Source organism: Hipposideros armiger, unplaced genomic scaffold (assembly GCF_001890085.2).
Source record: "Hipposideros armiger isolate ML-2016 unplaced genomic scaffold, ASM189008v1 scaffold_139, whole genome shotgun sequence".
Lineage (NCBI taxonomy): Eukaryota > Metazoa > Chordata > Mammalia > Chiroptera > Hipposideridae > Hipposideros > Hipposideros armiger.
The window spans coordinates 1293181-1308005 of NW_017731489.1; the positions used below are offsets into that span (position 1 = coordinate 1293181).

General features: G+C 45.5%; 1 protein-coding gene across 4 annotated transcripts in view; it reads left to right on the plus strand.

Moving 5' to 3' along the window:
* Window positions 1-5391: 5391 nt before the first annotated feature.
* SERP2 (stress associated endoplasmic reticulum protein family member 2) overlaps window positions 5392-14825 on the plus strand; it is a 39417-nt gene continuing 29983 nt past the window's right edge. For 2 of the 4 annotated variants that reach the window (XR_002124859.1, XR_002124858.1), the window contains exons 1-2: window positions 5703-5997; window positions 10583-10655. Coding sequence is in view for 2 of the 4 variants with exons in the window: in XM_019650354.1 (XP_019505899.1) it covers window positions 5914-5997; window positions 10583-10655; window positions 11837-11850 (171 nt within the window). In the remaining 2 variants the exon portion in view is untranslated. The other 2 variants (XM_019650353.1, XM_019650354.1) reach the window with 2 other exon arrangements.

A 14825-nucleotide genomic window follows, 5' to 3' on the forward strand; every position in this document is an offset into this window, starting at 1 on the left:
AGTATATGTACACATATTAAGACATATTATGTGTATATGCTTGAATATACATAGAAAGACATATAGTAGTTGCCTTGAACTTAAGGGCAAGGATGAGAAAGATCAACTTTTCTCTATACCCCTTTGGTATAGTAATCTTTAATTTTCTTTCCGTATTTTTTAAATACTTTAAAGAAAAAAGAAATGACCTGGAAAGGTTGTCCATATGCCCTGTCTCTCCATCAGTGGCTCCTTGTGCTCACCTGGGTTTACAATATTCACTAGTATTTAAGTACCTCAGGTAGAGTCCATACCTGAAAGCAGGGACTACGGCTCATCGTCTTGACCTTCCTTGGGCAAGTTATCTAACTTTTGTAAACCTGTTTCCTCAGTGGTGTATGGAGGTGATAATAATGGTAGCTGATGTTTATTCAGTGATGACCATGGGTCCAACCTCTGCGCTCAGTGCTTTTAACATCTAATCTCAAACCAACCCTGTCTACAAAGCATTATTGCTTTATCCCCATTATATAGATGAGGAAGGATACTTCCGTCAAAAAATGTATCAATGGAGGGGCCAGCATTTGTCAATTTCCCAAATCCATGGACTTACAGGGCTGTGTAGGAAGAAGTGAGACCATGCAGGTAGAGCATTTAGCAATGCCTGGCCCACAGGAAGTGCTTAAGAAATGGTAGATATGACTACTAATGTTGTTTATTCCTTGCCAGGAAACTCTTCCAGCCATTAAAAACACGCACCCAATTGAACAGAAACAAGGTGGCTTTGTCCTGAAATCACCACTGAAAATAGCAGGGGTATGGTCATGAGTAATCCATGGCCATAACCTGAGCTTGAACATGTGGAAACACCTCACATCACTTCAGCCATGAAGAGGATTGCCATGGGATGGGGGATGGTGCGGGGGGAGATGGGGGGCAGAGAGGGTCATTACAGAAAGCACTGTAGCAAAGTATGTTTTTCCCCCCTTGGGATATGATGATTTTACTGCTATTAATAACAGATGTGGCCAGGCAATTACAGACTGGAGATGAGCAATCACCTTTTGAATTTTAAAGCTTAATCTGATCACCTCTAGGGTCAAGGAACTATAGTTTTCATAATGGTTAAAGTCTGTCTTGCACCACCATTTATGGACCAAAGCTCAAGCCTTAGAGGTCTGGAATGTAGTTTGCCTTTGTTCTGCAGTATGCATGTGTGTGTGCATGCATGAGTGTGATTTATTTTTTTGTGCACATATAAGCTGCTCCAAAGCTCAGCCTGGGGGGAGCCCTGTTACCCTGGCTCCTGCTCAAGTTTACCTGGTAAATGTGTCTTTTGAGAAAACAGAAAGCCAAAGGGCCTCAATTCTGCATTCAGCTCTGCTACAATTTCCTTTGCAATTCCTAGGCTTTTGCTCGTTTGTGAAATTAGGACAGTCTCCCAATGTTTACTTCTTTTTCTCCCTCACCCCACACACAGCTGAGAGCTCCCTCAAGACAGAAACTCTTGTACCAATCATTGAATTCTCAGTGTCTGAAAGAGTGTCTGGCATATAGTAGACACTCAATAAACTGAACAAATGACTCCCTGAGTTTCCTTCCAGTCACAACATGGCATGTTTCTACGAAATCATAATCTAGTGCATTGAATGGATTCCAATGCATACAGCAGATAACACTGGCTGTCAGCTCTCTTCTTATTTTTCTCTGCCCACTGTTGAGACAACTTCGTGGACATTCCCACCAGAATATAAGTAATCTGTACAAAATGAGACGATGTTGAAATCTGCCAAATTTTCCTCTTCTCTAGCAAGCAGTATTAGAAATGGCTTGGATGAGGAAGAAACTGAAAGTATTAATCTGAAGCGTCAGTGACCTGCTGGTTTTATTTATGTAGGCTGTGCCTGTCAGTAACTCTCATCCATAACAGAAAATTAGACACCCACAGCACCCGTCACCAAGGTCTCTATGCTCAGTTTGCCTTGGTGAGGTAAGTTGGATAGGCTACTAGCCAACAATATCTGAACACTTCAAGTGACATGAGAATCATTCCAGATCTGGAAGGGGAAATGACCAAGAACATTCTGTTTTTGTTTTTGTTTTGTTTTTTTGTGTGTTTTCATGTACATTAGTCAGTATTCTTGGACGTAAACAACACAAACGAACTCTGGCCAGTAGAAGCAAAAGAAGAATTTATTTTCAGGTGTCACAGAATTAGTAGGACACCAAAACTGGTTCCATCACTACCAACTCCACCCCCACCTCCACTGCGAAATACTACCTGCCTCTTGGGGACCCCACCACCGGAGTGAAGTTTAACTTGTCCCTTTATCTTTACACTACCCGCTCAAGATTAAAATTTCATAACAAGAGCATCTGATTGGCCAAGCTGAGTCATACCCCCAGCCAAGTATCTGTCCCCGTTGGGCTCCCATAGTGGGAAAGAAGGTCCTACATCTCTCACACAGGGTTGGGACCCAAATAGAAAGGAAGTTTGCATGCTGGTCAGCCACAGAAATATGACAAGTGTCAACTCATCACAGCTCAGTAGTGTAGCATCATACTATACACACTGTTCTGCCACTTGCATTTCTCATTTAATTTATTGACAATATGATCACATCTACTCATGTCATCTTTTTTAGTGCATAATATCCCATTGTAGGATCATACAGTAATATAGTGAACTTCTTTTGGACAGTCATTTCTAGTTTTCTGTTTTTGCAGTTGCCAATAGTGCTTTAGCGAATATCCCTGTACACGTATCTTTACGTACTTGTGCAAGCATGTATGTGCAATAGATTGCCGGAAGTGAAATCGTTACACCTTTGCGGGTCCTTCCTATAGAGTTACTGCTGCTGCTTTGTGATGAGGTAGTCTCCTGCTGTGACCTACACTGTACAGCACCCTAAGTGGGGCAGACTCATTAATTAATGTACAGAGGCTTGTTAGGAATTCTTGCCCTAAAAATTGAAAAACTTACCAGCCAAAATTAAATTTTAAGCAGTTAGCAGTTTCCTACTACTTTACCCAAAGCAATTTCAGAAGCTGCGATTGAGCACTGCAGGCTACCGGTATGTCATAAAATTCTGCTGCCAGCGCGGATTAACCCAAGGGAACTTTTAACTTGATCAAGTTTCCATCCCCCTCTGCTTCAGCCAGAAGTCCTCCCACCTCACAAAAGCAAGATGACTCCAGGCCTGGCTCACTCTTAACCTAGTGGTTACTCGGGACACAGCTTCAGACCTTGGTCCCTTGCAGATGAGCGCTCAGCATCTGGTGTATGGCAGGGGACAGGAAGGGACAGAGTCCATACAGGAAGTGAAACTTTTCTTAGAAAACAATGGTGATCCTTAAGGCAATAAACAAGACTAAGACCTGCAGAGGAGGGGACAAAACGGGGTGGGGAGGAGTAGAGGTGACAGCAGGAGACTGCCTCATCCCAAAACAGCAGCAGTGATTCTACGGAAGGACCCACAAAGGTGCAACGATTTCACTTCCGGCAATCTACTGCACATGCATGCTTGCACAAGTACGTGAAGATACGCATACAGGGATATTCACTAAAGCATTACCGGCAACCATAAAAACAGAAAACTAGAAATGACAGTCCAAAAAAGGCTCAATATATTACTGTATGATCATACAATGGGACATTATGCACTATAAAAAAAAAGAGATGACATAAGTAGATGTGATCACATTGTCAATAAATTAAATGAAAAACACAAGTGGCAGAACAGTGTGTATAGTATGATTCTGTTTGTTTTTTAAAAAGGGAATATACAGGTAGGCTTGTGTATGAATAAAATTACTAAAATGGTAACCGAGAAACCATGGGAATTGTGGGGGGAGCCAAGGAAAGGGAGACCTTTACTTTTCACTGTATATCTTTTTTCTGTTTGAATGTTTTCTGTGAGAATACAGTCTGTTTCTAATTAAACTAATTTTAAATATTATAAAAGTGAAGCATAGCCGGAAAGGGAGTACAATTGGTCACTATCAAGCAGGAGTCAGGGGTCAAGAACAATGGTTTTCCCAAACAAGGCAGCTCACCTGAGCCTGCGGGAAGGCAGGCTTCTCCCACTTAAAGAATGATTTCCTGCTTCCAGGCCCAAAAGGAAACCCATCTCTGTCCCTTCCTTAACCTCGGAAACACCTAAGAGCCACGTCTTTGGTCCACTTAGACAGGAACCTACCTCTGCCTCCTGCCCAGATATTTGCTGGACCTCACACCGCAGCCAGGCTCAGCCGAGCATCACCCAGGTAGGGTTGTCCCCTCCACCCCCTCCTCCACCCCTCCCAAAGTCAATCATTATTAAAAGCATGAGACTACAGTTGGGCCTGTTTGGTCTGTAGTGCTGTAATAATGATGGTGATGTTGGTGGTAATGGTTAAGACACCGATCGAAACTATTTTGCAAACTTAAATGAATTCTAGCATAGAAAAAAAACAAATAACCAGGCTTTACCAATGACCCCAGGTAGATTCTGCTTCCTTCTATGTACCAAAAGCAGCCCCAAGAAAGTCTGTATGAAAGTGTGAATGACAGGAAGTGAGGAATGGGATGCGTGAGCTTAGGAAGGGCCCCCAAAAGAGAGGAGCTCTCCCTAACTTCCCACTGATGTGGAGGAATTGTACCCACACAAAACCCTGCAGGAACCCAGCCACAGGCTCCAGCAAGGAAGGGACTGGGGTGCACTCATGCAAATCTGGCCTAAAACCACACCTCCTCTTCCCCACCACTTCCCACTGCTCCCAATCTTCCAGGTGTCACCTCTCCTCCTGAACTCTTCTAGGCTCCAATCCGTTCAGCACGTGGAAAAGTAAAGGGCTGCACCACTTTTTCCTGCCCCTAGACTAGGCAATCGGTAAGGCCCTAATAGGAGAGTCTGCCAGTCACAGAGACGCTTGCGTTCTTATCGCTCTATTGCAGGCCAACTCCCAGCCCAGTCCCCTGGGGACAAGGATGGTTGCAGGAGGTCCTGGCTGCTTCTGACATGTGGGGTGGGGTGAGGGGGGTGCCGAACTGATCAAAAGCTGAGCAAAGCTCCGCACCTTTGGGCAGTGACCACCCAATCTGACATGGGCTGCAGACCCGGCATCTCCTCAGCCTTCCTCCAGTTTCACTCCCACGCTGGCCTGTCTTCCATGTCACTCCCACGACTACCAAGGCAAGAAGACCTGTCCCAACTCCATCCTCACACCCCCTTATCCCCACCCTGGGGAGACTGTGACTCAAGTGCTGCAAAAAGGGCCAGATCTCCCCAGGGATGGGGATAAGGGGGTGCGGCGATGGAGTTGGGGCAGGCCTTCTTGCCTTGGTTCCTTTGGACTGACCCCAACAGCAAGGGCCCAGCCCTGTCCTGGTTCTACTTGTCTTTTGAAGACCCGTCCGCCCCGGCCGCCGCCTTCTATCCCGCCCTCAGCTGCAGGGCATCGGTGTCGGGGAAACCGCACGGCTCGGGTCAAAGCGGGGCTGCCCCAACCCCTTCCCCGGCCGAGGAGCCCCAAGAACCGTGCGCTCCCATCTCCCGTGCGCGCACGAAGCCCGCGGCCGCCAGAGCGCTTGGCCCCGCGGCGTTCGGCTGCGGGCCCCCGACCGCAGAGCCCAGGGCAGAGCGGCCCGGCGCTGCGCCCCCGCCGCCGGGTGCGGGGAGCTCGCGCTGGCTAGGTGGCTGGGAGGACCGGAAGGATGGCGAGGAAGTAGGCGAGGGTTTCCTGAGATGAAAGATTACTTCCGTCCGGGCTCCGGGCTCTGGCCTCTCTCTGGAGCCGGCTCGGCGGGGGCTGGGAAGTGGGGTGCGCAAGGCTGTGGGGTCGCGCCTGGCCACCTGCAGCGCCCGGGGCGGGCGGGACGCGCTCGGCCCTGCTGGGGCTCACGCGGGGGATCCTTGCAGGTGGACGTGAAGAGCACTTCCGAGAGCCCGAGCCATGGTGGCCAAACAGCGCATCCGGATGGCTAACGAGAAGCACAGCAAAAACATCACCCAGAGGGGGAACGTAGCCAAAACCCTGGTAAGGCACCGGCGGCGCCCCGCGGGCCGAGCGGGCAGGGCCGGAGCGGGGCGGGCCCGGCCTCCCGTCTCCTCCGCGCTCGGCCCGCCCCTCGGGCGGGGTCCCGCAGAGCGGGGCTCCCAGAGCCGGGCTCCGGGCGGTGCAGACGCCTCGGCGCGCTCTGGGCACAGAGGGCCCCGGTTGCTTGTGACCCCTGTGGGAAGGGCTGCTGGGGCGACCACTGAGGCGAGGAAGAACCTCCCCAGGAAAGAATGGGGCCTTTGTCCCTGGGAAAGACGGAAAGTCACGTAGTTATGGACACAGTTAAGGCACCTGCTTGACACGGCCTAGAACCTAGTAACGTTTGTTACTAAGTGATGAATGAATGAATGAGAGCCATTTATCATCTCCCCCTCCCAGGCTTCACCCCTGCCCTCCATCCGCAACAGACACACACCATGATAAGGTTTTCTTTCCAGCCCCTTTGTAGTAGTCTGCCTGTATAAGTAAGCTAGAAGAGGGGATGGGGTTCAGACCCATACGTCCCTCCATCCTCCTATTTTGTCTCTTCTCCAGGGAAGCATCTCACCGCTGGTCTAAAGTTTCAGTGCAACTTTCCTCTTATTCACCCTGTGAATTTCAGGCTCAAATCTGATGGGATGACCCAGAACTTTATTTAGAGACAAGTTTATTGCCAGGCATTCTGTGCCCCCAAAACTGTAGATTAAAGCTTTATAACGACGTGTAAGTAAAATCTGCACAGGCGTTTCTGTTAGCAGCGCAAATTACCTTCAACCGAAAAGGCCACGCCTATGATTTCAGACATTCAGAGGCGTGCCTTGGGTGTGTGGTTGGGCAATGTGAGTCTCCCAGGCTATGAGCAAAGGCACCTGGAATTTATTATCCCAGGCACTAGAAGAAGTCCGGCTGAAGCTTGGGGTTTGGCTGGAGAAGCTTGCAGGCTTGGTGAGGCAATTCCTTTTAGCCAAAGAAACGATGCTGGCTTGATAAACTAAGCAAAAAAAGCTGGATCTACAATCATTACACCAGAATTCTTGCAAAACTGAACAGTACGATGGCAGGGAAACCTTTGGACCAAATTCAGCTCTACTCAGGACTCTATGCACAGCTCCAGTCTTTAAGTCATGCTTGAAATTCTCACTTGGGAGTTAGATCACTTAGCTACGATTGGCCAGCGAAATGCCAGTGTGCCATTGAATTGAACCATTTTTCACATAGATCTATGTTTGCCCTATTTATTTTACTCAGAAAAAAAAAACAAAGACAAAAAAACTTGCTGTCCAAATTGACATTGACAATTAAAATTGATGTTTAAGCATTCAGGGTTTTATACCCGTAGGAGATCAATTCTTTTTGGGATACACGCGTCATACAGACCAGCTGATGTCCTGAGCATCTCTATATGTGCAGTTCTTTTTAATGAACTAAGGAACCAGAATTCAGTTTTTAAATGAACTAAGTTGACATCTTACCTAACTGTAAAAGTAACAAGACAGGGCCTAATTTGCAGAGCTGTTTGATCTGTTAGACTTCGTGAACTCGGTGTCTGCCACCTGTAGCTTTTCAGGACCACCAGAAAATGTTTGGGAGCTGAAACAAAAGCTAGTGGCTCCCAAATAAGAAGAGAAATGGAAAAATGAGAGAAAAAGCTATTTAAATGTTTAGAGAATGTAGTCACCTACAGTTCCACTCAGCTCAACTTTCAGAGCTGCATTCAAATTACATTTAATGTACGGTGTGACTGCCTTTTAATAGGTTCTGATATACCATCGAGCAGGTTCTTCAAACGTGCCTGGTTCCTATGAGGGTTTTAAAATGGCCCTACTAAATTTGTAATAAAAGGGTTTGTTTTTATTGGTTATAAGGGCTTTTTGGTTAATTTTGTTATAAATGGATCAGCATTCGAAAAGAAAAATGAAATTTTCTTTGAAAAAGAAATGCTTTAAATCCTAAATTTTATTTTTCTAGTTACAGGCCAAACATGATTCTATTTTGAAAAAATTGACTTGTAAGAGATAACTTACTCAGATGAAATTCAGTAAATGGGGACAGATTAACAGATTCTAACTGAAAATTCAGACTAATCATTGGGAAATAAAGACTTTTAATTGTATGCAAATGTTTTGGTATATTATTATTAGCTAATAGCTATGGAGTTGATCAATATTATTCTCCTAGATAGCAGATAGAGCCAAGAGACAGAAATGGAATCATCATTTCATGTTTATACAGTAGTATAATAACTTTTCCAGAATGAAAAGGGAATTTAAATTTCAGAGTTCTGAGTTACCCTGCCATTAATTTATCACAGGGAAGGTCATCCCCTGACGTTTTGGAGCCTCAGGAAGTGGCAAACTCCTTTTTGAAATGAACCATGTCATTTGCAGGATTCTACTGCTTTTCTTACCTTTCTCAGTAATAGATTCACGTGGAGGTGAATTGTCTCGATGAGATTGTGCTGGGCACCCCTTCCAAAAATGTAACTTAAAGCTCTCAGAAAAGGATGTATTGGTATTATGACCAGCCAGGTGTTTTTGAGTCTGAAAATCCCCAAATAAAATTGATTCACTAGGAAATGTCATCAAAAAGGTTTTTGTTCCAACCCTGCATGATGTGTTTTTCCGCAATGGAAAAATAAACAACTTCCTCTGGTATCTGACTGGGCCAATAATTCATTTACAGCCTTCTGGATTCACTTGTTGGCTTTGCTGGAGACAGAGCAAAATGAATGTCTTATATAACATTAGTAGGGTGACAGCAACAGAACTGACTTCTGGTCAACTGTAACAAATTGTGTAGGAAGTTGGTGCAACAGGGTGGGGAAGGATAAATGTCACATTCTGTTCGGTAACGACTTAATATCACTACTATGTACTTGACCTGACCTTGACCTGGTCTTAAATGCCAAAGAATGACACAATAAGAATGCTGGTTAAAGTTACCTTAAGCGGTTGTTTAAGGCTGATTTTGACCTTGTCTGGTCAAGAGCAAGCACCTCTTCCCTTGCATGTGACTTGCCCTCATGCAAGAGCGGTGGTATAGACAAGCTTGTCAAGGACGCAGAAGTGAATGGTTTTAATCCTTAGTCAGTCTCCCTGCCACTGACACTTAATCCATACTTCTCTAGTAAGAAAAATGCAGGGATAAGCCTATCACTCACTAGGAAGTATGATAAAGAAAAGACAATACCCTTCCTAGACCCTGTCTTGACCTGACATGAGAAATCGTGTTTAATGAAGCTTATATGCTTACTCATTCTTCAGTGAGCATTGATTGAACATCTATTGTTTAAGTTCTGTATACCCAGCATTGCTATACATTGATGCTTGAAAGAGAAAGTGCCTGCCCTTGTGGGGCCTACAGCCCAGTGGAGAGACCGGCATTAAACTCATTATCACAAGAATAATCAGAGAGATACAAACTGTGATAAATAGCAAGAAAAAGGACACAGCTGTACAAGTGATGAGTGAACCCAGTCGAGGTAGAAGAGAGAGAGGGCTCTCTAAGAATATACCAGGTAAGATGTGAACGAAACAATTGTGGCCTTATCTGCAATAAACTGAGTTGTTTAACTTATATAGGCTTTAGCCTATTTTTGACTCACGTTAATCAGCAAATATTTAGTGTGTTCTTTACTTTTTTTTCTACACCCTCTCCCTTTCTGAGAGGCTTTTTCAGATGCCGCTCGGAAAATAATTGTTTTTCCATCAATTGATTTGATTTTAGGGACCAAGCCCTACCTGCAAATAGACCTAGAGGGGCTGCAGAGTGATGTTCTTACTACAGCTGTGCTTCTGGTTTGAGAAGAACAGGAGGTCTCCAGGACGAGGCCAGTGTGGGTACAGCTGTCCCCCTCTGCTTCCTGAGGAATGCAGACATTTGTCCAAAGTGTCAGCTTCACCAAGGCTTAGGAACTTGATTAGAAAATGATGCTTTCCTCACGTCCAGTCACAGCTGTTTCTGCGTTTCTAAGGATGTCCACTGCACTGCCTTCCCCAAGTTTTTGGCACGTAGGTGGTTTTGAGAACATGCCTGTACTCCACGACCCTACAGATGCGGGAATTAAAGACAAATCTATGGGTGGAAAACACCCAGCTCTGTAATGAGGCAGACCTAAATTGGAATGCCAGCTCTTGCTCAGGTTAACAAATGTGAGCCTCAGTTATCAGCTACAGAATGGAGTTGCGTGGAGTCGTGAGCACCGTAAATAGTCCGTGTAGACTGCCTCGTATGCTGTCTGGCAGAGAGTGTGCTTTCAACAAATGGAAGCAGTTGTTAGTAATCGCACTTGGGGCTCCCAATCCCTGTATGGGTTTTGTGTATTTACATCCTGTCCCCAGCGTGTTTAGGACCACCAAGTTCATTGAGTTACAGGTGTAAATAAGGGTATCGATGAATTTTTCCAAACCTATCTTGATCCTTTACAGTTAACTTTACTCATCTGTAGCGCCCACTGGGCCTTGAGACAGGGTCTGTGTTGTTCCCAGTGGTAGTAGCCCCAGCCCCTGTGACAGTGACTGGTAGTACTGAACAAATGTTTTCTGCATTAATGAACCTACTCTCCCTTTCTCTTATTCTCTTCTAGAGGCCGCAGGAAGAGAAGTACCCTGTGGGACCATGGCTGTTGGCACTGTTTGTTTTTGTTGTCTGTGGCTCAGGTAGGCTTTTTCACTGGCCTTGTGTCCTATGTTCTCCTCTGTCCTTGAAAGAAAACATGTGTTCTGTTTTATTCACAAGGCAAATAGACAAAAATTATGTTAGTCTGAGATTCAAGTTAATCACTGCCAGAAGCATTAATCTTAATGGGTTTTGATTGAGTTTCTATTCCAGCAGATCAAATATGGATAGAGACAGAACTGATATACTATCACATTGTAATCATAAAATGATTATGTTGAGCAATTAAACTGGGTATGTACTCTTTAGAGTTCAATTAAACCTTTCCATGAAGACACAGGCTAAAATGGGCACTTAGAGCAGAAAGTGGAACACCTGTCTGACCGAGATAAATCCACATTCCAGAGAAACGGAGAGGCCTTATGCCTTATAAGGAAGCGCTACAGTGCTTCTAGATAGAAATGAGCCTTTGATCTGGGCCTCAAGGTACAGTCGCCTGAGACTGGGAGGTGACAAGTTCAGAGACCTTTACCTACACGGACATGCCAACACACACGTACAAAGAGGATACTTGAGCTAAAGGACCATGCATTCATTTCTAGTTGAATTCTGTTGTTGGGAAGGAGCCTTGACATAATTCCTGGTCCCCATGGGTTGGGTCTCTGAAATACTGGTGAGTAGAGGTTGCTTCTAATAACAAGATAGGCCTTCCAAGGGTCCCGTCTCCATCACTTCACTATTGCTGAGGGCAGAGAAGGCCAGGAGTCCACATCTTCCTGCAACACCTAGGCCTCCCATGAAGATGTCACTCTGCCCCCGTGGCAAGAGACACCCACAACTAAAGATAGATCAGTGCCTCTGACCTTCATGAGGCTACTCTTCCAAGGACACAAAAGCTCTTAGAGGAAGGAGGGACCCAAAGGACTTGGCATGATTGTTGCTTGAGGCTCAAACATTTTAAAGATGATTTGGCATTAAGACCAGGAGATCTTCCACTCAAACAAGACTGTACCCATTGCCAAAGCTGTGTCCTTGAAGGGAATCTTCTGCCCCATGTGGGAATCCCTCATTTTTAATAGTTTACCCATCCTCTACTGGAATACTCCTGAAGGCCAAGTGCCGACGTCTTCAAAAAGCCTATCCCATCTCTGTATAGATCTACTTCTGTTAGAAATGTCTCCCATCTTCTGAACTGCATCGTGCTGTCTTCTCAATAATTCAGGTGTGGACTCCTGAAGTCGCACAGCATGGACTCATTCTCTTCTGAACATCTTGAACCTTTGGATATTTTAAAGATGACTGCCTAGTGGTTCCTTCTGCAAACTAAACTTCCCTAGTGTCTCAACGTGGCCTCTCACAAGACGTGGTTTCTAGATGCCTCTTCTGGATACTTCCATGACTCTCTTAAAGAACAGCACTAGTGACTGCAGGAATTGGTCCGCAAGTGGTGTGGATGCCACAGAGGCAACAGGATTGCCACTGCCCTTGACCTCACCACTCTGCTTCTATTAATATGACCCAGCGTGCAGTTTATTCTGAACAGTCACAGCGCACCCTAAACTCACATCACGCTAATGGCTGGCCAGGCGCCACCAAGCTGTTCTTTATCTTAATCATGGCTGTCATCAACATTTGAAATGGTTCAGTTTGCTTCCTTATTATCCATTTCCTTCTATGAGGAGAGAAGCTTAGGGAAGGCGGTGTTTACTTTCCACTAAATGTTTAGATCCTAGTACAGTATTTGACATATAGTGAATGCTCAGGATGGATGGATGGATGGATGGATGGATGGATGGATGGATGGATGGGTGGATGGATAAAAACAGATATTCCCCCACACTGTAGACATCCAGTTGATCTTTTTGAGACCTAATATAAAGCTTCATGAATATTTTTATTAAAATTGTACTGTTGGTTGTCAGTTGTCTTTCTACAGAGTAGCCAGAAAGTTTGGAAACATGAAAGCACATGTAATAAATGGCTTACCCTTATTACTTTATAATGGTCAGTGACATTACATGATAGTCAACAGATTATCCTTTAGTAGCAAATGCGTAGTTCAGAGCACTGTACAAAATTGCAATGACTTTGGTGCATTAATGCAGCATTTTCATCAGTGCCTGCATATTTCAGCTGCGATGCTTTACCTCAGATGAGCTGTCTCTGGTTTTCACACACCCCCTCCAAAAAAAAAACCTGTGCCTTAGCATGCCACAGAAAAATAAAAAAAATTAATCTATATAAAAAAGTTATCTATGTGTTCAGGTTTTATGGCCAGCCTGCAGATTTGTTAGATCTTGAACCTTGAGCTTTTTATCTAATTCTGTTTCTTTCCCAGCTCTATAGTCTCTGAGAGTACATCATTTAGCAAGTCACTGATAAAAGTATAGACCTGGAGAAGCCCAGGGAACACAATTAGAGACAACTCCCTTCAGGCTGACTTTGAACCTCTCAGCAGAACTCCTGCAGGGAATCATTGTGTGTCGAGGGCAGGGCCCCCTGTGTGCCTGGCACTGTGCTGGGCTTTGGAGCCACACCCCCTTCAGGCCCTGCGGGCACTGGGGGAGGCAGATAAGGAAGCTGTCAGTTGTAACCCAGGGAAAGGGCACTGTGATAGCAGAGTGCCAGGAGCGCTTGGCAAACATGGATAAGGGGCTGTCTTAGTCCGTTCAGGCTGCTGTAACAAAACAGCACAGTCTGGGTGGCTTAGAAACAGCAGAAAGGTATTGCTGACAGTTCTGACGGCTGGAAGTCAGATTAGGGTGCCAGCACTGTGGGGTAAGGCCCTCTTTCCAGTCACAGATTTCTCCTTGTGTCTTCACATGGCATCCTTATGTGGCAGATGGTGCTGGGAAGCTCTGTGCAGTCTCTTGTTTCAAAGCACTAATCCCATCCATGAGGCCTCCACCCTCACGACCTAAGCACCTCCCAGAGGCCTCACCTTCTTCCACCTTCACGTTGGGGATGCCAGCGTGTGAATTTGGGAGAATACAACAAGACCTTCGCGGGGACTCGTAAATCACACTGGGAAGGAGAGGCAGTTTCCCAGAGGAGGTGCAATGTCAGCTGAGTTTTGAAGGACAAACAGCCAGACCAAGGGATACATATTCCACATGCAGGAACACTACGTGACAAAGGCAGAGAGACGGGAGAGTGCTCCCATTCAAAAGTGGCCAAGGTCCAACCACAGGATCTGTGAGCCCGGTCCTTATACTGCCCATACTGACTGTTTGTCAAACGAAAGAGTCACAGAGCCGGTGTTTTTTGCTTCGAGATACGTAGTAACTGGGGCCTCCCCTGTTTGTGCCCTTCGGTAGCAAAAGGTGGGGGTGTAGCCAATAGCGTTGTTTGGTCTGCCTTGTTTTTCTCAAACCTATGCTAGTTCTCAATGGCCATCCTTTTCCAAGGGCTTAGAAACCTTCTCTAAGTTACACTTGTATTAAAATTGTGCTGGGTGTATTGGTCCACAGAGTAGGAGCTGTATCTTCCCCCCGTGGGTCAATTAGAACATATGCTGATGACAGTCTTTGGAACACTTCCCCATTTCCAGTAGTTTTTTTCAGAGATCAAGTATGTTGGCTCTGGTAGAATTGTCCAGGGCCTGGGATCGGAGACGGCAGGTCCTGGAGACTTGTACGTAAAGTGGCTAAGAGGACACACCACTTATTGGCATGTCACATCCCCTGCCATCGTGTCCAGGGCTGTTCTAATGATGCTGCTTTAAATCTTCCCAGTCAAGGCCATTTCGCTTTTATGGAAAGGCCAGATAATGAAGCCGGAGTTGGGTCATTCCACCTTCTCTGTCCTCTGTTAACATGTTCTCATGATCCCTAAGTAATTGGCCTCATCCCTTTTTTACTCATAACCAAAAATAATCCACTACCACCACTTTTTTTTTTTCCGCCAACTTTAGCTTTTTTCTTTTTTGCAGATCTTGGCTCACGTTGGGCACTATTCTTACAGAAATGTGTCACTCTACTCAATTTGTCCTTGGTACTGTTCCCTCCCTTCTATCTTTGTACATGTTCTTTTCTAAACCAAACATGCCATGAAAACTACAATAGCTCCTTTAGATGTGTCCCCATGGCCACCTCCCCGGACTTAGTCACAATTCAGTTCATTTTGCTGAACCCACTCTCCCTCTTGAGTTTCTCCCTTTGAAGGTCACAGGCCGTAGGCCCCCACCTATCTTTTCTCTACATTTAAAAGAA